At 37.6% G+C, this 25,795-nt stretch overlaps 1 protein-coding gene across 1 annotated transcript; it reads left to right on the top strand.

Moving 5' to 3' along the window:
- The first annotated feature begins 389 nt into the window (after nucleotides 1–389).
- On the top strand, nucleotides 390–23,020 carry LOC310724173 (uncharacterized protein). The gene is made up of 18 exons (XM_083537913.1): nucleotides 390–756; nucleotides 1,014–1,204; nucleotides 5,440–5,639; nucleotides 5,927–6,124; nucleotides 6,263–6,426; nucleotides 6,530–6,696; nucleotides 8,880–8,961; nucleotides 9,080–9,280; nucleotides 9,599–9,724; nucleotides 10,667–10,951; nucleotides 11,201–11,388; nucleotides 16,209–16,408; nucleotides 19,662–19,859; nucleotides 19,957–20,120; nucleotides 20,224–20,390; nucleotides 20,570–20,651; nucleotides 20,727–20,927; nucleotides 22,512–23,020. The coding sequence occupies exons 1-18, from the start codon at nucleotides 499–501 to the stop codon at nucleotides 22,638–22,640; spliced, it is 3,201 nt and encodes a 1,066-aa protein (XP_083394039.1). The 5' UTR covers nucleotides 390–498; the 3' UTR covers nucleotides 22,641–23,020.
- The last annotated feature ends 2,775 nt before the right edge of the window (nucleotides 23,021–25,795 follow it).

Raw genomic sequence — 25,795 nt, 5'->3', positions numbered from 1 at the left:
GACAGTAAGTTTAATTAGATTGCAATTATTTCTGAGAATGTAGAAAAGTCTGCAACTTCTTAATTAAACAGGAGAAGAGGACTGTACCTGCAAAAACAAAGATTCTGAAGGTATCCACTTCCCTTTCAAGTTATTTATCTTAATACAATTACTTTTAAATATCCAAATTGTTAATTTTCCAAAAACCATTGAACATTTTTTTAACTTGTAAATATACAGTGTGTGTGTGTATATATATATATATACACAAATACACCTATAACATAGCTTTTTAACTTAATCATTCTGAAGTGCGAATTACTTTTAAATGTACTACTTATAGGCATGTGCTTATTTTACAAACTGTCCTGTAAGCAGTTTATGTCAATAAACATGAATCAGCAGGTATCAAAGTTCAAGAGTGTGCCTTCAGCCACAGTGTTTTTATAGAAGTCTGTCTCAGAGTTAATAATCCAGAGGGTTGAACTTACTCCTTGCTACAAAGCAAAAACAAAGCTGATGTATAGATATTCCGGTTCTAATCTACTCATGGCTGGACGTGTAGCTTTACATTCAGTTGACACAGCGGTTTTCCGGGTGTTCCTTAGGTCCACCACAGCCAGTGTGGGGTTTAAGAGAAATGCAGGTGGAAATGCTACAGCTTCTGTTCCTCCTGGAAGCCTCAGGACTGATGCTGACCTCCCTGTGATCACTTTTCCCACAATGCTGTACAGGTTGATCATTAAAGGGTACTACAATCAGATGCATAAGCTGCAGGTACAGTAGGTTATTTGAAGCTCTAAACAGGAGTGCTGAGTGGGTTATTTGGTGTGTCTGCAGCCATCTGATTTTGTTACTGTTTATCAGTGTAACTGCTGTCGGGATTTAAAAATTAGAAACAAAGCTGTAGGAAAGCAGTAGATGCTCTCTGCATCTTGTTTAAAGTGTTTGCTGTCTCACATCCTGCAGATAGCAAGATAGCATGTTAAAAAAAAGCCTAATTCTATTATTTTGTCTTTCTGTATTTTCTGTAGTTATATGAAAAGCAGCTTTATGGCCCCATGTATAAAGTACAAACAGGCAAGGATCATGCAATTTCACTGAATAGCGTGGAGCTGCTGGAGGAGCTGATGAGGAAAGATGATAAGTTCCCACGCAGAGCAGACATGAATATCTGGACTGAATACCGAGATATGAACAATCTAGGTTATGGTCCTTTTACTGAGTAAGTCCCATTGTGTTACTGTGTCTTTACCTTTACCTTTTGCCTGTTTTATTTTGTTTAATTTTATTTAAAAGCTTATTCTTATAAACTTAAAGGATATTTCTGGGTTTGCGATTTGTGATTATTTTGAACATATCATCATTTTATCCATAATTTCCAAGGCCAAGCTGTATAAACTTGAATGCTTATTGGATTTCATGTATATCAGGTAATGTGTATTTGTGCAATGAGGAAGAATGTGGCCTAAGGAGATCAACACCCTGTATCAAGGTGTGCATAATTATTAGGCAGATTTTTCTCCTCAGAAAAAATGGGCCAAAAAAGAGATTTAACTGACTCAAAAATGGTAAAAAGTCTTTCACAGGGATGCAGCACTCTTGAAACATCTAAGATATTGGGGCATGATCACAGAACCATCAAACGTTTTGTAGCAAATAGTCAACAGGGTCGCAAGAAACGTGTTGAGAAGAAAAGACGCAAATTAATCGGCAAAGATTTGAGAAGAATCAAACATGAAGCTATCAGGAACCCATTATCCTTCAGTGATGCCATATTCCGCAACTGCAACCTACCTGGAGTGTCAAGAAATACGAGGTGTTCAGTTCTCAGAAACATGGCCAGGGTAAGAAAGGCTGAAACCCGACCATCTCTGAACATATAACACATAACACATATAGAACACATAAGTTGAAACGTCAAGAATGGGCCAAGAAATATCTGAAGGTTTTGTAGACTGATGAGATGAGAGTGACTCTTGGCAGACCAGATGGATGGGCCCATGGTTGGATCAGTAACAGACACAGAGCTCCACTTCGACTCAGATGCCAGCAAGGTGGAGGTGGGGTACTGGTATGGGCAGGTATTATTAAAGATGAGCTAGTTGAACGTTTTCTGGTTGAAAATGTACTCAAAATTAACTCTCAGACCTACTGCCAATTTTTAGAAGACACGTTCTTCAAGCAGTGGTACAGGACACAGTCTGCATCTTTCAAGAAGACTTTGAATTTTATACAAGACAACGCTCCATCACATGCATCAAAGTACTCCACTGTGTGGCTGGCCAGTAAAGGCCTTAAAGATAAAAAACAAATGACATGGCCCCCATTCTTCACCTGACTTAAACCCTATTGAGAACTTTTGGGCCCTTCTTAAGCAGGAAATTTACAGTGAAGGTAAATAGTACACCTCTCTGAACAGTGTCTGGGAGGCTGTGGTTGCGGCTGCACAAAAAGTTGGGGTGGCTATATTGGTCACTGAGGTTCTTCTTTTTGAAATTTCAGTAATGATTATTTGTAAATTTTGAGTTTGTTTATTATTCTCACTTTAACAGGTGAAAATAAGTGAGATGAGAAAATCTTTGTTTTATTTAGTTGCATAATAATTCTGCACACTAATAGTTGCCTAATAATGGTGTACATGTAGATATTCTCTTAAGAAAACTTTACTTATAATTAAGGTATATATATATATATATATATATATATATATATATATATATATATATATATATATATATATATATATATATATATATATATAATAAGGAGGTGATCAGTCTGTGGCACTACTGAGGTGGTATGGAAGCCCAGGTTTCTTTTACAGTGGCCTTCAGCTCATTTGCATTTTTTGGCCTCTTGTTTCTTATTTGCCTCTTGACAATACCCTTAGATTCTCTATAAGGTTCAGGTCTCGTGAGTTTGCTGGCCAGTCAAGCACACCAACACCATGGTCATTTAACCAACTTTTGGTGCTTTTGCAAATCCTGCTGGAAAATGAAATCAGCATCTCAATAAAGCTGGTCAGCAGAGGGAAGCATGAAGTGCTCTAAAACTTCCTGGTAGATGGCTTTGCTGACCGTGGACTTGATAAAACACAGTGGACCAACACCAGCAGATGACATGACTCCCCAAACCACAACTGACTGTGCAAACTTTACACTGGACCTCAAGTAACTTGGATTCTGTACCTCTCCTCTCTTCTTCAGGACTCTGGGACCTTGATTTCTAACTGAAATGCAAAATTTTCTTTCCTTTCATCTGAAAAGACGACTTTAGCCCACTGGGCAACAGTCCAGTCCTTTTTGTCCTTTGCTCAGGTAAGACACCTCTTGTATCTGGTTCATGAGTGGCTTGACACAAGGAATTCGTCAGTTGTAGCCCATGGATTCGTCTGTGCGTGGTGGCTCTTGAAGCAGTGACTCCAGTTGCAGTCCAATCTTTGTGAATCTCCCCCAGATTTTTGAATGGGCTTCGTTTCACCTTTTCTACCAGAATTTTTTCTTCGATTCAACTTTCCATTAATGTGCTTGGATACAGCATTCTGTGAACAGCCGAGTTCTTTTTTGGCAATGACTTTTTGTGTCTTACCCTCCATATGCAGGGTGTCAATGATCATCTTCTGGACAACTGTCAAGTCAGCAGTCTTCTTCCATGATTGTGTAGCCTGAACCAGACTGAGACACCATTTAAAGGCTTAGAAAACCTTTGCAGGTGTTTGGATTTAATTAGCTGATTAGAGTGTGACACCACGAGTCTCCAATATTGAACTATTTCACAATATTCAAATTTTCTGAGATACCGAATTTTGGGTTTTCATTAGCTCTATCAGTCTGTGTGTGATAAATCTATATAACATACAAGTTTCACTTTTTGTATGTAAATACTAAAATAAACCAACTTTTTAATGATATTAAAATTTATTGAGATGCACCTGTGTGTGTGCGTGTGTGTGTGTATATACATACACTATATTTCCAAAAGAATTGGGTCACCTGACCTTACCTGCTATATATATGCGGGTCTTTTCCAAACTGGTGCCACAAAACTAGAGGCACTTAATTGTATAGGACATCTAGATGCGATAAAATACATTTGCATTTACTTGAACTTGGAAACCCAAACCTGTTCAAGCATGGCAATGACCCTGTGCACAAAGTGATCTCCTTGAAGAAATGGTTTACATGCTTTGGAAAGAAAGATCTTGAGTGGACTGCTATAGACCTCTGATCTCATCCCTATTGAACACCTTCGGGATGAATTGGAACGCTGACTGCACCCCAGGCCTCCTCACCTTCATCAGTATTTGCCTTTCCTAATACCCTTGTGGCTGATGAACACAAATATCCATAAGCACACTTCAAAATCTAGTGAAACATCTTCCCTGAAGAGTGAAGGGAATTATAAGAGCAAATTGGGACTAAATGTGGATTGCAATGCTCAAAAATCACATACCGTAATTATGACCAGGTGACCCAACACTTTTGGCAATATAGTGTACATACAGTACATGCAAATATATATCTGTGTTCAAGAGACCAAGTGAAAAGGGAATAAGCTTAGGAACATTGGAGGTGGGTTCAAACAAAAGCTAAGAAAAATGCCTGTGATGAGCTGTATGAGAGTGGAGAGTGGTTTCGGTTTCCAAGTTCAAGTGAATGCAAAATCTTGTTATAGCGCAGCTAAAGACGTCCTATACAACTGAGTGCCTCCAGCTTTGTTTATTATCTGTCTCAATACTCTGTCCTCTACATCTGCTTCTTTCAAGCCAACCACCTGCATGTCTTCCCTCATCACATCCATAAACCTCCTTCTTGGCCTTCCTCTTTTCCTCCTTCCTGACAATTCCATCCTCAGCATTCTTCTAACAATATTCCCTGTCCCTTCTCTGTACATGCCAGTAGTTGAGTCAAACCCAGTTAATATGCTTTAGTAGTATGAATTTATTTGTAGATGCATTGCTGATATTTTACCACATTCAAAAAATTTTTTAAAAGTGGACAATTTATATGCAGTCAGTTTTTTATTACATTCTGTGTTTTTTTTTAAATAGGTTACAGCTTAAAACAAAATCCCTAAAACATGAAAATATATGTATCTATTTATATCATATCAGCTTTAAACACCAACAAATACACTGAAATTGGCATGTAAAGTATTTAAGGTGTTTTTTTTCTTTGCCTAGAGTTTATCTAATATATTACTTTTCTTAAATATGATCAGTTGTGTGAAAGGTAGGATGCTTTAGATAAAACAGTTTGCACTTTGAGTTTGCATTGCAAAGAGTAAGGCAATATCCTGATCACTTCTTAATTAACTACATTCTAGGTGTGTTACAGCCCCTGAATCATTCACACAACTCGTTTCTATCAGTGATTTTCAGTTGTAGGAATTCTTAGTAATTTATCAAAGTAAAACATGTTTCATAAAGAAACATGTTTCATTTTTATCTTCCACTAGAGAAGGAGAGAGATGGTATAAACTCCGTTCTGTGCTGAACAAGCGCATGCTGCATCCAAAGGACTCTGTGAAGTATGAGAATGTGGTTAATGAGGTGGTCACCGATTTTATCAAACGGATTTGCCATCTACGAAAGATGAGCTCCACTGGAGACCTGGTACCAAACATATCCAACGAGCTTCACCGCTTCACTCTAGAAGGTATGACCAGTCGAGTCTTAAATGTCCAGCATTTACAGCACTTGCCATATGCCCTACACCAGAGCAACATACATGATCTGAACAGTTGAGAGTTCTTGTTCAAGTGTACAACAGTTGTTGCTGGGTTGTGCTAAGATGTGAACTCACAACTTTCTGAGATCTAGTCAAATGCTTTAACCCAGCAATTAGATCTAGGTGAGTTTTATATAAACATTTGGTGGTTGCTTATCTAATTTCTAGTTTTATATTAGATGTGGTGCTGGTGACACAAATGCTTCCTTTTTCAGGAATCTCCCGGATACTGTTTGAGACTCGAATTGGATGTCTTGAGAATAAGATTCCAGCTGAGACTCAAAACTTCATTGACTCCATTGCACAGATGTTTACTTATACTATGGTTGTGAATCTGTTACCAAAGTGGACTCGCAATTATTCGCCATTGTGGTGGCGCTTCACAAGTGCTTGGGATGGAATCTTCAAATTTGGTGAGATATAATATAAAAATGACTTTTCCTCTTTCTTTCTGTCCCTCTTCTTATATGTATAATTTATCGATCTACATCTATTACTAGTTCTCTGATTGTATTCTAAATTAAAAAAAATATCTGCATGGCTTTGACTAGCCTGCAAGCTAATTGACAGGAAGATGGAGGATATTCAGATGCGCCTGGATGCAGGTCAGGAAGTTGCAGGAGAGTATCTCAGCTACTTGCTTTCCAACACTAACATGAGCAAAAAAGACGTGTATGGAAGTGTTGCTGAACTGCTTCTAGCAGGAGTGGACACAGTAAGGACAACAGAACATTACTATGCAACATTTCTAATTAGTGAAAAACCTACTGTGATAAGAAGTAAAATGATGTATAAAACAAAATGTCTTGTCTCTTAAGACATCCAACACTATGATGTGGGCCTTATACCAGCTGTCACAATATCCAAAGATACAGGACACACTGTATCAGGAAGTTAACAGCATCATCAAGGGGGACAAAATTCCAACAGCTGAGGACATAACAAACATGCCATACCTCAAGGCTGTTATCAAGGAAACTCTAAGGTAGACAGAAAAAAACAATTGTCATTGTATTGTAGAATAATATTAATTAAGCCAATTTTCGCTGTATTAAACCAGAGACAAGTGCAACTCAAATGTGTAATTATATCACCTATCTATATAAGATGTATCGTTCCTTTTTATTTATGAGTGGATAAAAACTAAACTCTCTAAGTTTTGATTGCCGCTTGGCAGTGGCGGAATTAGGAGACATGGGCTTGTGTGGACGCTTCCTTGATCTTGAACCTCCTCCATCTCCATACCCCCCTGTCCTCTACATCTGCCTCTTTCACACCAACTACCTACATGTCTTCCCTCACCACATCCATAAACCTCCTCCTTGATCTTCATCTTTTCCTCCCTCCTGGTGGCTCCATCCTCAGCATTCTCCTACCAATATACCCCATGTCCCTCCTCTGCACATGTCCAAACCATTTCAATCGGGCCTCTCTCACTTTGTCTCCAAAACGCCCTACATGCGCTGTCCCTCTAATAAACTTATTTCTAATCCTGTCCATCCTCCTGTCCATACAGACATGAGGGATCTCTGGGATAAGAGACGACCCACCACACCACCGTCAACAAACCTGAGGAACCAACAGATAGCCAGCACCTTTTGATCTAAGTAGGCATGGAGGATCATACTGGTACAGAAGTTCTTTGTGCTTTGCTGAGATATACAGCTGTGTATCATCAGAATAGCAATGAAAGCGAATACCATGTTTATGAATAATTTCACCAAGAGGCAGCATATATAAAGAGAAAAGCAGAGGGCCTAAGACAGACCCTTGACAAACACCAAACTTCACCTCTACTTCCTGCAACCGCACCACTCCACTGCCCTCCCTCTAATTCACACTCATGTACTCTGTGTTACTCCTACTGACTTTCATAGTCATAATAAATCACAGTACTTTGGATACTTCAGTACATTTGAAGGCAAATACTTTTGTACTTTTAAGTGAAAGTTTAAAAGGACACTTTAAATGGAGTAATATTTTACCTACTGTATCTCTCTGCCTTTTCTCAAGCACATGCTTTGTGTACTTTGTCCACCACTGTATGTGTGTGTGTGTGTGTGTGTGTGTGTGTGTGTGTGTGTGTGTGTGTGTGTGTGTGTGTGTGTGTGTGTGTGTCTGTATATATAATATTAATACTTTTCATGTTTTTAATACTCTCATCAACATTGTAATGGACAAATTTGGATGTTTTATGCAAATGTATGTTTATTATTAGTGAAACCAGACATAACATAAAGCATGAAGAAAATATATTCTTGTAAATATTAAAAGTAATTATGGTGTTTTAAATTACGTAAAGCATCAGGACACCAAACAGAGCTTTTTGCTATGTTTCCACACACAGTTTTTATTGCGGGATGTCATCATGGCAGATTTTGGTGCTTGATTTGAGACTTGGCACATCAGTAAAACGAATGTTTACTGATTAAAAATATATATACAGTATCTTATAAAAGTGAGTACACCCCTCACATTTCAGCAATCATTTTAGTATAATCTTCTCAAGGGACTATAGAAATAAAACTTGGATATACTTTAGAGTAGTCAATGTGCAGCTTGTATATCAGTAATAGCAAAATAGCTGGCAACTAATGTAAGTACACCCTAAGTGAAAAGTGTCAATATTTTGAATGAGCACCATCGTTATCTAGCACTGCCTTAATCCTTCTGGGTATGGAATTAACCAGAGCTGCACAGGTTGTTGTGCAGGTTGTCCTTAATGAGTTCTTTGCCATGAGATGCCATGTTGAAAACTCCCCTTACAAAGAAAGGAACAATGTAGAATTTTTATGGTAGTTTTATTTTAACAGAGAGAGACATATAATATAAAAAAATAAAATAAATAAATCCATAAAAAACATGAAAGTTTATAAATTAATTTGTATCAGATCGAGTTAAATCAGTATTTGATCCCATAACAGATGAGCAAGAATTCTGACTCCCACAGACCCAGATTAGTCCTGTCCCTTTAGGAAAGTATTACTAATAACTCATTATGTGAATGAAAGGCCTGTCACAGAATCAACCTCTTCTATTCAAACCTCTTCACCACCATGGGAAAGACCAAAGAGCTGTCAAAGGATGTCATGGTTATGTCAAGTTTGTAGACCTGCACAAGGCTGAAAAAACTTGTATTTATTGATTCTGTCTCATGATTATGTTTAGAATCTACCCAGTTGTTTCCACGAATGCACGCCTTCTTTCAGAAAATGACGTGATTATTGGAGGACACTTCTTCCCTAAAAAGGTACTTATTTGCCCAACACCCCCCCACCACACACACACACACACACACACACACACCCCAAATTTAAACGTTTTTCAATTAATTTCCTATTTAAATGTTCAACCGCTGTTCTGGACAGACCAACTTTTTACTGAAGCATTATGCAATCAGTCACGATGAGACAGTATTCCCTCAACCAAAAGTCTTCCAACCTGAACGCTGGTTACGAGATGGGAGGGAGAGGCCTGTTCCATTCGGATCCATTCCATTTGGATTTGGAGTGAGAGGTTGTGTTGGTAAACGTATCGCTGAGCTGGAGATGCACTTGGCATTGGCGAGGGTAAGAAACCACCTTACCAGATCATATACCAAATTTGCTCTGACTTTACATGTAATAGCAGTTATTCAGCAGTTACAATTGATTTAAAAGACTACACTCCTCCATGAAAATGAGCTCTTAATATTTCTCTCTGTCTGTTTTCCACTTGAATTTTATTGGATGCTATATTAGTTTTTTTTGGTCACAAAAGCATGTCATTTTTACAGAGGTGTGTAGACATTTTATATAAATTGTATATGTCTGTAAATATTTTTATGCTTTGATATTTTATCTGATTCCTAAAGTGTTTAAATGTTCTTCTTTGTTCTGATTATCTAGATAATAAAGCGGTTCAAAGTCAAGCTGGATCCAAATGTGAGAGAGGTCAAAGCTCTCTGCCATTCTATGCTTGTGGCAGACAGAACAGTCAATTTTCATTTTCTGGAGCGGAAAGATGTACCCACTTAAAGCTGCTCTAATCTGTAACTTCCACCAAACTAATCCACTAAAGACTTTAAGCCACAATACAAACTCTTTCTTCTAAGAAATACATGCCTCCTGTCACATGATCTTTAAGGATCTTGATCTCAGTTATTCTACCAATCTTTTCAATCAATGTTTATGATTTTTTTTAACCACTCTAAATTCATCTAATTGGTGTGTGCATGTATTAATAAAAATGACAATCACAGAGCATGTTTTTGAGTGAGCTCCTTTAGTAGGCAAGGACAATTTCATTTTAAATGCATTCTTGTAAGAAATTAATTATGCTTATTTTTAGAAATGGTGTATACAATATTATGATCATTCTATTAATATGATGTACTACAAATATTCATACATATAATATGCACAGTTTGTTTTTGTGTACAATTATAGCATTAATTGTAATTTAATAAATCTGTTTATAAATAAAACTAGAGGAAAATACTGAACCTGCAAAAAAAAACCAACACAAATTTAACTTGTATATGCATACTGGTAATATGCTTATTGTTTTTTTCTGAGTGAATTAGTATTTAAATAAAAAATAAAAAATAAATGTTCATTCTGCTTTTTCATTTACAGATAATCAGGTTAAATTCTTTCACATGGAGTAAATGGACTGTTATGGCTAAAGTAAGGTGCAATAGCACACTGTTCCATTATCAGGATAGAGGATAAACTAAGCTGTGTCAGAATCATTTTATAATTTATGGCAAATATAATGTTAGTTGTTTAACAAAACATTCTGAAGTGCATATTACTTATAAATGTACTCTTCATAGGCATGTGCTTATGTAAAAACTGTCCTGTAAGCAGTTTGTCAATAAACATGAATCAACAGGTATCAAAGTTCAAGAGTTTACCCACAGCGTTCTTATTCACAGCGTCTGAGTAAGAGTTAACAATCCAGAAGAGTGAACTTCTTGCTGCAAAGTGAAAAACGAGCTAATGTTTAGATATTCAGGTTGTAATCCACTCATGGCTGGACGTCTAGCTTTGCGTTCAGTTGATACAGCGGTTTTCCGGGGGTTTCTTAGGTCCACCACAGCCAGTCTGGAATTTAAGAGAAATGCAGGTGGAAATGCTACAACTTCTGTTCCTCCTGGAAGCCTCAGGACTGAGGCTGACCTTCCTGTGATCACTCTTCCCACAATGCTATACAGGTTGATCTTTAAAGGGTACTACAATCGGATGCATGAGCTACAGGTACAGTTCACTAAATGATATAGCCTAATATGTATGTATTTTAGTGCAATGTAGTTTATATGCCGTACTTGTAGTTGGATTCTTGTCACTGTTAGTTAATCATTTGCAGAGTGAAGACAAAACTGTTGAAAAGTGACAAATGTTTTGTGCATCTTTAAATTATTTGACATTTCTCTCATACTTATACAATTACTATAATTACATAAATAAATTCCAAAAAAACTTTTGTTCTTTTTGTAATTTCTCTAGTTATATGAAAAGCAACTTTATGGCCCCATGTATAAAATAAGAAGCGGCAGCAGCTATAAAATCTTTCTGAATAGTGTGGAGCTTCTGGAGGAAGTGATGAGGAAAGATGATAAGTTCCCAAGCAGAGGAGACACTCTCTGGAGTGAATACAGAGATATGAAAGGTTTGGGCTATGGACCTGCTACTGAGTAAGTTCTGACTACTGTTGCTTTTCTAACTTTGCTGTGTGTTTCACTATGGGAATCGTTTTTTGGGGCATGACCAACTACAGAAGCTCTGTTGCCAAAAAAAAAAAGGTTTATCTGTAACCAGGACTACCTGTATAATTCATTCAAGTTTTCTTCAATGTGGGACTACAAGAGCTCTGTCAGTGATGGGAACTTTAGCTGATTTTATTTAACTATTAAATAGGCGGACAGTCAATTGATATTTGTCATGGACTCTGACCTAAATCAAAAAAATCTATTATCTTAGGCTCAAGGCAAGCTAATATTAATTTATGACAGTAATTAAACATCCAGGTTACACATCAAAGTGAGGCTTTAGAAAATAAGCTAATTTGTTGTGACTAATGTCTTATTACATCTTCACTCTTTAGCCATTGTGTCAATAAACATCACCCCATGAAAGGGAAAGCACCAAAGTGCAGAGAGGTTACATCTCACCTGTATCTTTCATCATGTTGAATCACTATCACAGGCAGGGACTCTCTCTCTCTACGTGTGTTGTGTCTTTAGATCTAAAACACACTCATACATTGCTAATCGACATTGGTAGACTAATAGTTTTGGTGGATAACCAACAGGACCATATCTGTTGGGAGCTATTGCAAAATCTGCAGTAACTGACTAGCACTCCTGATCTAGATGGGCATGATGTAACCTTCTTCAATGTTTGAATATATATACACAGTGAGGAAAATAAGTATTTGAACACCCTGCTATTTTGCAAGTTCTACCACTTAGAAATCATGGAGGGGTCTGAAATTGTCATGGTAGGTGCATGTCCACTGTGAGAGACAAAATCTAAAAAAAAAAATCCAGAAATCACAATATATGATTTTTAAACTATTTATTTGTATGATACAGCTGCAAATAAGTATTTGAACACCTGTCTATCAGCTAGAATTCTGACCCTCAAAGACCTGTTAGTCTGCCTTTAAAATGTCCACGACCACTACATTTATTATCCTAAATTAGATGCACCTGTTTGAGGTCATTAGCTGCATAAAGACACCTGTCCACCCCATACAATCAGTAAGAATCCAACTACTAACATGGCCAAGACCAAAGAGCTGTCCAAAGACGCTAGAGACAAAATTGTATACCTACACAAGGCTGGAAAGGGCTACGGGGAAATTGCCAACCAGCTTGGTGAAAAAAGGTCCACTGTTGGAGCAATCATTAGAAAATGAAGAAGCTAAACATGACTGTCAATCTCCCTCAGACTGGGGCTCCATGCAAGATCTCACCTCGTGGGGTCTCAATGATCCTAAGGAAGGTAAGAAATCAGCCCAGAACTACACGGGAGGAGCTGGTCAATGACCTAAAAAGAGCTGGGACCACCGTTTCCAAGGTTACTGTTGGTAATACACTAAGACGTCATAGTTTGAAATCATGCATGGCACAGAAGGTTCCCCTGCTTAAACCAGCACATGTCCAGGCACGTCTTAAGTTTGCCAATGACCATTTGGATAATCCAGAGGAGTCATGGGAGAAAGTCATGTGGTCAGATGAGACCAAAATAGAACTTTTGGGTCATAATTCCACTAAACGTGTTTGGAGGAAGAAGAATGATGAGTACCATCCCAAGAACACCATCCCTACTGTGAAGCATGGGGGTGGTAGCATCATGCTTTGGGGGTGTTTTTCTGCACATGGGACAGGGCGACTGCACTGTATTAAGGAGAGGATGACTGGGGCCATGTATTGCGAGATTTTGGGGAACAACCTCCTTCCCTCAGTTAGAGCATTGAAGATGGGTCGAGGCTGGGTCTTCCAACATGACAATGACCCGAAGCACACAGCCAGGATAACCAGGGAGTGGCTCTGTAAGAAGCATATCAAGGTTCTGGTGTGGCCTAGCCAGTCTCCAGACCTAAACCCAATAAAGAATCTTTGGAGGGAGCTCAAACTCCGTGTTTTTCAGCGACAGGCCAGAAACCTGACTGATCTAGAGAAGATCTGTGTGGAGGAGTGGGCCAAAATCCCTCCTGCAGTGTGTGCAAACCTGGTGAAAAACTACAGGAAACATTTGCCCTCTGTAATGGCAAACAAAGGCTACTGTACCAAATATTAACATTGACTTTCTCAGGTGTTCAAATACTTATTTGCAGCTGTATCATACAAATAAATAGTAAAAAAATCATACATTGTGATTTCTGGATTTTTTTTTTTAGATTATGTCTCTCACAGTGGACATGCACCTACGATGACAATTTCAGACCCCTCCATGATTTCTAAGTGGGAGAACTTGCAAAATAGCAGGGTGTTCAAATACTTATTTTCCTCACTGTATATATATATATATATATATATATATATATATATATATATATATATATATATATATACTTTTTTATATATATACTTTTTTATATATATACTTGGAGGTGGCAGAGGATGAGGAGAGGGAGGATCCTGCCCAAGGTGTGTTATTATTAATGTGAAATTGGGCTTAGTTTGACTTGCAGTACAAGATGCTGAGGGAGCAGAAAGAGACCTATATGGCAGAAAAAAGGCTACCACCTATTCAAACATTTGTGGGGCTACTTGGTCAGCCCCCTTAAGATCAAGCATCCTGCAAAGGAATATTCTTAGTCAAGGGCCACATTATCTTTCCTTTTTTTAATGGGGGGCCGGGTTGGTCTGGTTGGGATATATTAGGCACAAGTGAACATTTTGTCCTCAAATGTGTTGATGTCTTAGAAGCAGGAAACATTGGCAAGCATAAGGATTTGAGTGAGTTAGACAAAGCTCAAATTGTGATGGCTAGATGACTGAGATCTCCAAAACTGCAACTCTTGTGGGGTGTTCCCAGTCTACAGTGGTCAGTATTTATCAAAAGTGGTCCAAGGAAGAACCAGTATTGAACTGGCGACCGGGTCATGAGCCACCAAGGCTTATTGATGCACGTGGGGAGAGAAAGCTGGCCATGTTGTCTGATCCCACAGACAAGCTCCTGTAGCCCAAATTGTTAAGACGTTAATGCTGTTAATGTTCAAACGGTCAGGACTTTTTTGGCAGCAAAAGGGGAACCAACACAATATTAGGCATTTGAGAGAGATATTCCAAATTGTTTCTACTGTTATGCAGAATGTTATGATGTTCTTTTTCTAAATTTGATTGGTGTTTCACTATGGGAATCGCACTGGGCGTGACCATCTACAAAGGCTCCTATGACACCACGTATGTCTTGACAGACTGGTCGACCTGAGTAGTAAAGGTGGGGCAGAGCCTGATCTTAGGTCGACCTGTCTCCATACAATATCACTCGGGCTTTCTTCCCATTAAGGAACTACATCAAGCTCTCTTAGCACTTCCAGTTTGTTCCCACTCTGAGGAACAGAAAAATAAGAATGCAGCCTGACACGCAAATGTTCCTCTATCTTTCTCTCTCCGCCTGCAAAAGGCACAGCCCGGTTCTGAGTTCCATAAGGTCTTTCTCCTTAAGTTCTCCTCCAGTTTGAAAAATGAGGAAAACTGTTCAGTGTCACCAAGCACTCACACAATGTGTTTAGACGCATTTTAGTTTAGGCATCTGTGCAATAAAAATTGCAGCATCGCATCCAAGCCACGGACTGAGGGTTTTATGCAACCCGAGTACAAAAAAACACAATAAATGTGGCACTTTTGCATCCATGCAGACAGCCGAGGGCGATAGTTATTGAAAATTATCAAGCACCCCCCTTGGTCTCACTGCCGAAGGGAGTGCTCGCTCTTACAGTGGCACCCTGCGCAGCGAAGAGGAACAAAAGCGGGGGTCCTCTTTCTGCTCGCATTCTCAACTGCCGTGCATGTGCTGCCCAACCTTGGGTGTTAGGCACCATTTCACGGTGGTACAGACTTCAATTCGCAATGATACCGCCCAGATTAAACGGGGTGTTAGTCTCGATGGCCTTCTTGGGAGAAGAGACGTTGAATTCCTTATGTCCAGTGCAGGCTCTCCATACATATGTCAAGAGAACAGCAGGTTTCAGGAAGAATGACTTTGTGTCTTGAGCTGCTCCTCACAAGTGGTAGCCGTTGTCAAGACAGCAGCTGTCCCAATGGATTAATGATGGCTATATCTCTAATATATGTATGCAAAGGTTCTCATGGTGCCTGAGGGTGCACTTTACTAGGGGGATGGAAACATCATGGGCCCTATTTAGGGGAGTTTCTGTTCAGGAAATTTGTGCTGCAGTTGGTTGGGCTATGCCACACACTTTTTTGCGATTTTATAGACTGAATGTGTCTGAGCCAACCTTAGCACATGCAGTGCTAGGAGCCAGAAGATCATAGCCCATGTAATTTAGGTATCCCGTGCAATCCGGGAGTGGTCTATATCTCCCATAGTGAGACACCGAGCGAAGTTAGAAAAAGAACATTGGGTTTCTGAACGTAATCCCGGGTTCTTTGATAACAAAGTGAGGTGTTTCACCAACACATCCCTCCTTGCACAGAAACATGAAGAAATTTTGCTACAATGATATAGAGTAGTAAAGGTGGGGCGGAGCCTGGTCTTAGGTAGACCTATCTTTCAGGACAGATGTGGTGTCATAGGAGCTTCAGTAGTTGGTCATGCTCAAAGCAATTCCCATAGTGAAACACCTCACTGTGTTATCAAAGAACCCAGGATTAAGTTAAGTAACATATCGTTATGTACAAATTCCAGTACTTGGCCAAATGAGACAACTTGTGTTGAGGAATATGTGTTGATCTACAGATGCACTTGCGATAACAACCAACAATTTTTGCTTGTTTCCTTTAAGCAAAACATAAATATATATATTTTTTCCCCCCTTCAGAGAAGGAGAGAAATGGTACCAGCTCCGATCTTTGTTGAACAAGCGTATGTTGCATCCAAAGGACTCTGTGAAGTATGAGAATGTGGTTAATGAGGTGGTCACAGATTTTATCAAACGGATATGCCATCTACGGCTAATGAGCTCCACTGGAGACCTGGTACCAAACATATCCAATGAGCTTTACCGCTTCACTCTGGAAGGTATGAGATGTCAGATCTTAACCCACAATTATCTCAAAATATTTAGACTTTGCGTTCTATGTTTTTATGTATCAGTACATAATGAAATCATCTGGCCCTTATTCTAGAAGTCTAACTGAGGCCTGTAGAGTCTGCGATGTAACTCTTGTGTTTTCTGCAATGTCTCTGGGCATTGCACAGTCTGACATTTGAATTAAATTTAATGTCTGACATCCACACCTCAGATAATTGGCAACTATACTGAATGTTTTCCACTTGTGAATAATGTTCTTCACTGTAGAATAATGGACTTCAAATTGCTTGTAAATGGCCTTATAACCCTTCCCAGAATGGTTGGCAGCAACAATTGCTCTTCCAAGTTTCATAAAAAGTCTTCTTAAAAATACAAAGTAAAAAAAAAACCTTGAGCACAAGAGTTAAAAAAAAATGTAAAGAAATAACTTGCATTCACAGGTCAAAAGGTAGGAGAAACCTAAGAACACAAAGCACATATACAAGAAGCTGGCTGCACAACAAACAGCCAACTAACCAACAAAGACAGAATTGGAGATTTAATATGCAGGAGGTTATGGGATACAGGTGGGAAGAAAATTGTGCTCTGGGAAGGGCAAAGGAACACAATTGGCAACATCTGGTGGGGAAACAGAAGAAACACAAAGACTGAAACAAAAGACGGGTGGAATTATGACACTGAAAGCTCCAGCCTAGCAATACATATATCGATTAAATTATTTAATCACGATTAATCGCATGATTGTCATGAGTTAAATCGTGATTAATCACAACTTAATCACACATTTTTATCTGTTCTAAATGTACCCTAATTCTAATACTGTATTCAACAGGAGCATGGATAAATGTGGATGCTTTATGCAAATTTATGTTTATTACTATTGGAACCATACTCAACATAGAGCATGAAGAAAAAATATTATTGCCAATATTGTAAAGTACATAAAAATTACATAAATCATCAAGGCACCACATAGAACTGTTCCACACAGACGGTTACTTAGGGTGATACCTTTTCTAATTTTCATACGGATTACATAATCTGAGAATATTTGTTTTGATCTGAATTGGTTTATTAAAAAGTAGACATTTCAAGCTTTCTGTACATATTATGTCTGTGTGGCAAGTATTCACTGTGATTCAGGTCGTTTTATTTGTGTCTGTGAAGAGAGATGACAGAGACCGCAGAGAGCGTATACAAATAAAAGTAGACCCTATAAAGTTTCGAATGATGTATTGCTCTTGTGTGTACGGAAAAAAAGACAGAGTAATTTAAGTTCGTTGCGACGTAATAAGGAAAAAATGACAAAACGCGCCGGCACATTTGTCGACCCCAAAGGGTTTTAATAGCTGAAAATGTCTACACATTCTCACTCCCAACTCGTCACATACAAACACGTATGTTAGGATCCCTTAGCCTCACTTTTTGACCCCCTGAGTACCCCTTTGGCATCATTTTTCAACCTGCACGTTTAGGTTTAAAGTTACTGAAAACAGGTTAGTTTTAGTTGAGAGTGAGAATGTGTTTCTGAACGCTGTTTCACAGTTGGCACTTTGATATTAGACAGCGAGTGAATTTTTTAATAAAAAATCTGTTGGAGAGCTATATAAATATGACCTCTGGGCAGTCTGCTTACCTAACACGTCAAATTTCAACAACCTGCACTTACTGTAAGTGGGAGTACCGCAGGACCCAAAGCAAACGAGCATGGTATGGGACAAGATTTAATTGGTAAATGTGGGTGCAGGTTTTAAAATACACGTGTGTGGGTTGCGGGAGAATAGCATTATTCGCAGGATTATTCTCCTGCAAAATTTTCTTTACATTTTAACAAAAAAAAAATAAGACAAAACAAATAAACTGTTATGTGTCTACTGCACAAAAGCAACAATGGCAACTAAAATACAATAAAACGATTTACAATTGTGCACTTTTTTTTAAGTCAGCCACACTTTTCTTTGTGTTGTAATTTTATACAGTAATAGACAGGGACACTCTAAATAAGAATTATTTGAAAGATTGAGCAAACCTATAAAAGAAAATGTTTTATGAATGTTTGAAAATGGCGATTCAAATGCACTGATTTTTATGTTTCTTTGTACAGTACAGTCTGTACAGTAGAACGATCTGAAAATGAATTCAGTGATAGTCAGGGTCACTCTAAATAAAGATCAATTGAATAAATTAGCGAACATTTAAAGGAAGGTAAAATAAAGGTGATTTTGCTTTTACATTTTTCTGTATATATATATATATATATATATATATATATATATATATATATATATATATATATATATATATATATATATATAGTTACACCACAAACACGAAATTGTATTTATTTTTTTATTAGAAATTGCAATACGTTCATTTTTTTTGTCTTTTTATTATATTTTCATAACTAAAACGCCGTTCTGAAGCGTATTTACATCTATTTTGACCACGCCCACCACCCATACAGTAATGCTACAGATATTACTTGATTATTAAAAGAGAGGACCATACAACACAACAAAACATTGTCCTGTTTATTATTATTATTATTATTATTATTATTATTATTATTATTATTATTATTATTATTATTTCAGTTGATGTTCTGAAAATGTTCTTGTTCATGTCCATGTTCATGATTTACACAAAAAGTCAAACTCAAATAAAACGAAACATTTGTTAATTTTCATATTCAAAAAGGAATCAAGTAAAAAAAAAAAGCAGAGTAGTGCAGTAAAAATGAAACTATTTATACATTTTACCTGCAGGCTTTTGCGGGCGGGAAAAAAATTTTATATTGTGGAAGCGGGACTGCTAAATCCGTCCCACACATGTCTCCACCTGCGGGGTTTAAAAAAGTACGCAAAAGACGTACCCAGTGCGTCAAAAACGTGACGAACACGTCCATATGTGACGAGTTGGGAGTGAGAACGTAACATTTTTTTCGTAAAGTAAGGGACGTGGTAAATAAATGTGTGTTACGTTGAAAGTTTTAATTTTGCCTTTTTTTTTTATATGTATTTGTAATTTTTTTTTTTTAATGGTCAAACAGAATTAATCGTGCATTAATAAATTTAGTTCCATTAAAATTAATTTGCGTTTTGACAGCCCTAATAGATAGATAGATAGATAGATAGATAGATAGATAGATAGATAGATAGATAGATAGATAGATAGATTGCTAATATATTGAATATTAAATGTCTTACAAATGTAACATTAGACATATATTCGCTTTCTCAGGAATCTCCCGCATATTGTTTGAGACTCGAATTGGATGTCTTGAAAATGAGATTCCAGCTGAGACTCAAAACTTCATCAACTCTATTGGGCAGATGTTCACTTATACTATGGCTGTGACTCTGCTGCCAAAGTGGACTCGCAAATATTCACCATTCTGGTACTGTTACATAAGTGCTTGGGATGGAATCTTCAAATTTGGTAAGATTATGATGTCGCTCTTCTCAAGTACATAAGTATATTCCAAGTTTTTTAAGAATATTTAAATAAAGAGAAATATCTGCATGGCTTTGAATAGCCTGCAAGCTAATTGACAGGAAGATGGAGGATATTCAGATGCGCCTGGATGCAGGTCAGGAAGTTGCAGGAGAGTATCTCAGCTACTTGCTTACCAACACTAACATGAGCAAAAAAGACGTGTATGGAAGTGTTGCTGAACTGCTTCTAGCAGGAGTGGACACAGTAAGGACAACAGAACATTACCATGCAACATTTCTAATTAGTGGGAAACCTACTGTGATAAGAAGTATAGTGATGTATAAAACAAAATGTCTTGTCTCTTTAGACATCCAACACTATGATGTGGGCCTTATACCAGCTGTCACAAGATCCAAAGATACAGGACACACTGTATCAGGAAGTTAACAGCATCATCAAGGGGGACAAAATTCCAACAGCTGAGGACATAACAAACATGCCATACCTCAAGGCTGTTATCAAGGAAACTCTAAGGTAGATTTATAGAAGGAAGAGAGAAATCAATGAATTACAAAACAGTGTTATAATGGGTACATTACACAATGTATTGTATTTCAGATTTCATATTTTAAGTATTTCATATCTCATTATTATCTATTCCATATGGATTTTTTAATCTATTTATTAAGACTTTTTTTTATTATTATGTTTAGAATGTACCCAGTTGTTCCTACAAATGCACGCCTTCTTTCAGAAAAAGATGTGGTTATCGGACGACACTTCTTCCCTAAGAAGGTATTTTCTCCTCTTTTTTTCATTTTATTATTATAATAAGTAAGCATTTTACTAATCAATCACTCTTGTATACAGACAGTGTTTATAATAAATCATTATGCAATCAGTCACGATGAGAAAATATTCCCTCAACCAAAAGTCTTCAAGCCTGAACGCTGGTTACGGGATGGGAGGGAGCGACCACACCCATTTGGATCCATTCCATTTGGGTTTGGAGTAAGAGGGTGTGTTGGTAAACGTATCGCTGAGCTGGAGATGCACTTGGCACTGGCAAGGGTAAGAAACCAGGGGATTTTATTGGTTCATGTTACAAATGGACAATGCACATACTGTCTATTTTATTAGCGGCACCTATACAACTGCACCTAAATGCAGTTATCTAATCATCTAATTATGGGACAGTATAAAAAATATCATTTCAATACAGGCCAAAAGCTTGTGTTAATTGTCACAGCAGACATCATAATGGTGGAAAAAAAGTGTATTGAGATCTTTAGCATGGCATGCACCAGGTTTCATATTTATTACATCAACGCAAACAACCACACAACCTTGGACTTATTTTGAAAATAATATAATTTGGATTTCCCTGACTTTTACATACCCTGCACTACTTGTACAGTCAATGCTTTAATTTTTATTTATTACTTTATTATTTTATTTTTCTCGCTTTTATAGTTTTATAGCACTAGCACACCATGAAAATTCCTTGTACATGTAACCCATGATACTTGGCAATAAAAGTCATTCTGATTTTGATTCTATAACTAATTTTCCTGAGAAACACTCTCTCTATGGTAAAGCTGAAAGGGAGGATATAGTACAGTAATTCATTTCATCACTTAGTAAAACTAAGTTGAAGCAAAAAACATCCTAGCGTGCACAAAACATTATACTTTGATGTCCAGCCGTTCAGTTTCTATGAGTCTGTGACTATGATAACCTCAGATTTAAACCCAAGGCCTAAATGTACCATTTGTTTTGAGATGCTTTTCTACTGAACTTTGAGTACTTATTTGAGGTACTATACCTCAAACTACTTACTGGAAGCACAGAACTCTCTGGTCATTCACCTTTCAACTCTCTCATGAACAAGGTGTTTCAGCTTGCAGATTTTCCATAGACAAGAGGGTTTTTTTTCTTCTTAATTTGCAGTATATTGCACTATATGAACTCAAGCAATGGTTGTGTGTGTAGAATTTACAGAAGATAAGCCGAATCTCAAACCAGCCTATTTGGTACAAAAATCCATGCCATTGTTAAGGTCACTAAAATAATATTTTCACAACTTTAGTCTTTGGTAGACAAATTAACTGTAGCTTTTGATCTGTATCTACATGATGTTTTACATTGTACATCACAAGATTGGCTCATTAAGTAACTGAATACATTTGCAAGTGTATAGGTATTTTTAATAAAGTGGATGGTGAGTGTATCTGTTTATATAATAGCAGTTATTCCACCCTTACAATGGATTTAAAATGTCTACAAGCTCCATCAAATGGGACCTGTGAAAACCAGGGAATGATTTTGGGAAAAATCACTGGTGATCCCCATATAGTTTGATAGATCTGGAGCATTTTATTTAAGGGGTGTGTACACAAGTTAATTATTTTTTCGATCTAAAATGTCTACCTGTTTTTTACCCATATTCTTTTGGTTTTTCGAGATCACATTAAGGGTGATCTAACATGACTTAACATAGTTATAGTTTTTATAGTATAAACACATTTGTAACAGTTTTAACAGGGGTGTGTAGACTTCTCACATCCAACCTATACATTATGTCTGTAAATGGTTTTATGTTTTGATATATTTATGTAAAGTGTTTAAATGTTCTACTTTCTTTTATTTTTCTAGATAATAAAGCAGTTTGAAGTCAAGCTGGATCCCAATGTGGAAGCAGTCAAAGCTCTCAGTCGTATTTTGCTTGTGGCAGACAAAACAGTCAATTTCAATTTTCTGCAGAGGAAACATATAACCACTTAATGCTCCTCTAAGCTTTTACATCAACTAAGCTAAGCCACTAAATAAATCCATAGGTCTCAATAAAACGTCTTAAAGCTTTTTTTTCCCCAGAAAGATTCATACTATGATGTCATGATATCACTATCCTGCCATATGGCACAGAGAGATTGCACTAGATTTGTGGATTAATACATTGGTGGATTTTTTGCATGGATTTCATTGTAAAGTTCCAGTTCCAGCATTATGTTCCACTTTCTTCATTTCTATGAAATCTTTAAGCACACAAATGTATGATTATCAGTGTTCAGATTTGTTTACTGCCATTCAGATCTATTTGAAAGAATATTGTAAAACTACAGCTGCCTAAATGCAATAAAATATACTATGTTTACTCCTATCAATACTTTGCAGTTGGAGAAATTTCATGAATTAGGCAACACTTACTCAGTGTGGGGGTCTTTTTTTGTCATTTTGCATTTTTGGTTAACCTAATTCAATATAAAGCCCTTCACTGGTTCTATTATTGCAAGATCAATGACTTAATATACTGAGAACATTCATTTTCGAAAACTAATTTAACCCTTAACATTTCCCTACTGCAGTTGTATAAATATTGGTGATACAATGAGACCTGGGTCAGACTTTAATAAACAGTACTAATGTTATATGTTTTCACAAATTTCCACTATCCTTTACTCATGTGATGTGTGTGTGTGTGTGTGTGTGTGTGTGTGTGTGTGTGTGTTTGTGTGTTTTGGGGGGGGTGGGGGGGGGGTCTTCTTTTTATATATATTTTTTGCATATTTTTTTAAATTTCATAAAAGGCTAATTTACAAATGTCTGAAGGCTGCATGTTTGCATATATTAAAAAATAAAATCATGCATAACAAAGTCTAATGGTGTTAATAAAGTATATTTTAGCTTTTTTGACCATATGTGATTATACTTTGTAAAGCAATCACCACAATTAGAATATTGCTGTGAAATGTAAACTAATGGAGGACCCAGAAGCAGGACACACAAATGACTGCAGTATACAGTCTTTATTAAGGTAATGTGAAAGAGTGAACAAGTTCAAGTTAAAATTTTATTTGTCACATACATACAGAGTACGACATGCAGTGAAATCCTTTTTACGAGTCCAACATTTAAGCATGAAAAAATGACTAGAATATAAGGATACTAAAATAAAGTAGATAAATAAAAAAGTATAAAATAGAAAATATATGTATATACATTAATTCTAGACGGTGATGGACGTGTATGGCAGATATTGACAGTACAAATGAAAGTGATTTAGTATGATTGTCCTTCAAGTGTTCATGTGCAGTGTGGTGTGGTATAAAGTGACACTGTGCTGTGCAAGTTCAGAGTTGAAGTGACAGTCCAGAGTTAGGGTGTCATATAATAGTGCAAAAATGTTGCGCAGAAATAAGTGAAGACAGAGATAGAGGTCCAGTAGTAGATCCTGAGTGTTTCCTGGTTTAAACTCTGAATGGCCTGCGGGAAGAAGCTCCTCCTCATTTTCTCTGTGTTTGCTTTCAAGGAGGGGAAGCGCTTCCCTGAACGTAACAGAGAAAATAGTCCATTGTTGGGATGGCTGAGGTCCTTTCTGGCCCTGGTCCTGCACCACGTGCTTTAGATGTCCTGCAGGTTAGCGAGTTTGGTGCAGATTTTATGTTCAGCAGACTGCACCACCCTCTGGAGGGCTCGCCTGTCTTGCATGGTGCTGTTCCGAAGGAAGAGATGCTACCCGTCAGGACGCTCTCAGTGGTGCCAGTGTAAAAGCTCCTTAGCACCTGAGAGTGTAGTTTAACGTCCCTTCAGCATCTCAGATGGTAAAGGCGCTGCCGGGCCTTCTTCACCAGGGTGTGAAAGTGACAGGACCAAGACAGGTCCTGTGTGATATGAACTCCTAGGTGCCAGAAACTGTCCACTCTTTCTGCACTGAAAGGATGGGTTGTTGGCTGTAATGCACATGAGAGCAAACTCCATGTCCAGGGTGGTTCATTTTGTCTAACTGTTTGTCCAGAGGTGAAGACCTAAGGAAAGATAAACAGTGGCACCGAGGGCATTACAAAAAACTGGGGTCCATGGTGCGTGACGATGTCCACAGAAAAGCCGGAAAACGTGATTGATGAGAATGTCATCGGTCTCACAAGCTGTAGGGAGAGCTACAAAATGGCAGCCCTGGAGAAATGATTTACTATAGCAAGTATGGTGGTGTAACCCACTAAAAAACCTGCAAACACAGTGTTGGGGGCAAATAACCGGTTAAGTACATTAAACCCACTTAACCTCGCCTCGACCTGCCAGGTAACAGCGAATACCAATCTTGAGGGATTGGGGGACGGGGGATTATTTCTTCAGGGTGAACAGCCTGGAAAGACCATTGGGCTTAGTAAATGTGGTAGGTGATGGTGTTAAACTGCCCAAAAAACAATTCCCAACATGTGATGTGAACAGTCCCCAGGCCAAACAAAAATTTTGGAGATGAAAGTTAAAATACAGTGAAGGTTTTAAATTTTAGAAGTAGGTTTTATTATCACAGTTTAGATTTTTTTTATTTTGTAAATATTAGTTATGGAGAGAACTGGATTAGGTGTTGGGGCCACTACCACTGAATGCCCACCTTTTATATGTACCAGCCCACCCTTATATAATTAGCTAGAACCATCCCTGACAGTTCCTTTTGCTGCGAGAATGCTTGGAAGGCATTAGGAGTGCAGACAAAAGAAGTAGCATTGGAGGTGAGGAATAAGAGGAAAGGTTATCCTGTTGTAATTTCATATAAATCGGTGGTAGAAATGACAAAGCCTAACATTGTAAATGCTTCACATTCATGGGTGTGGGCCACTCCATCACTGTTTACACCTTCTCAGGCTCTGCCCCGAGCTCTCCACCCTTCATTAAGATTTTGGACTATGGACTTTGAAGATGACCAACCTTTTATTTAATACTCATAAAACAGTCCCCATTGGCTGCTTATCCATCATTGAACATTTAAAGGCTCTGGTATGGAGAAGTTGGTGTTGAATCAATAATAATCTCAGATGTTGAGCTAATTTATGTGTTGGAGAGCAGCTGATTTTATAACTCCAACTGATTTAAGATTCAAGAGATTCCAATGTTTTTTTATTTATCATAAAAACTGTATAACTGCATAATTAATAGAT

The sequence above is a fragment of the Silurus aristotelis genome, assembly GCF_946808225.1.
Source record: "Silurus aristotelis genome assembly, chromosome: 3".
Classification (NCBI taxonomy): Eukaryota; Metazoa; Chordata; class Actinopteri; order Siluriformes; family Siluridae; genus Silurus; species Silurus aristotelis.
Note: the sequence above shows the minus strand (reverse complement) of the source record. Positions and strands in the feature narration are given on the sequence as shown.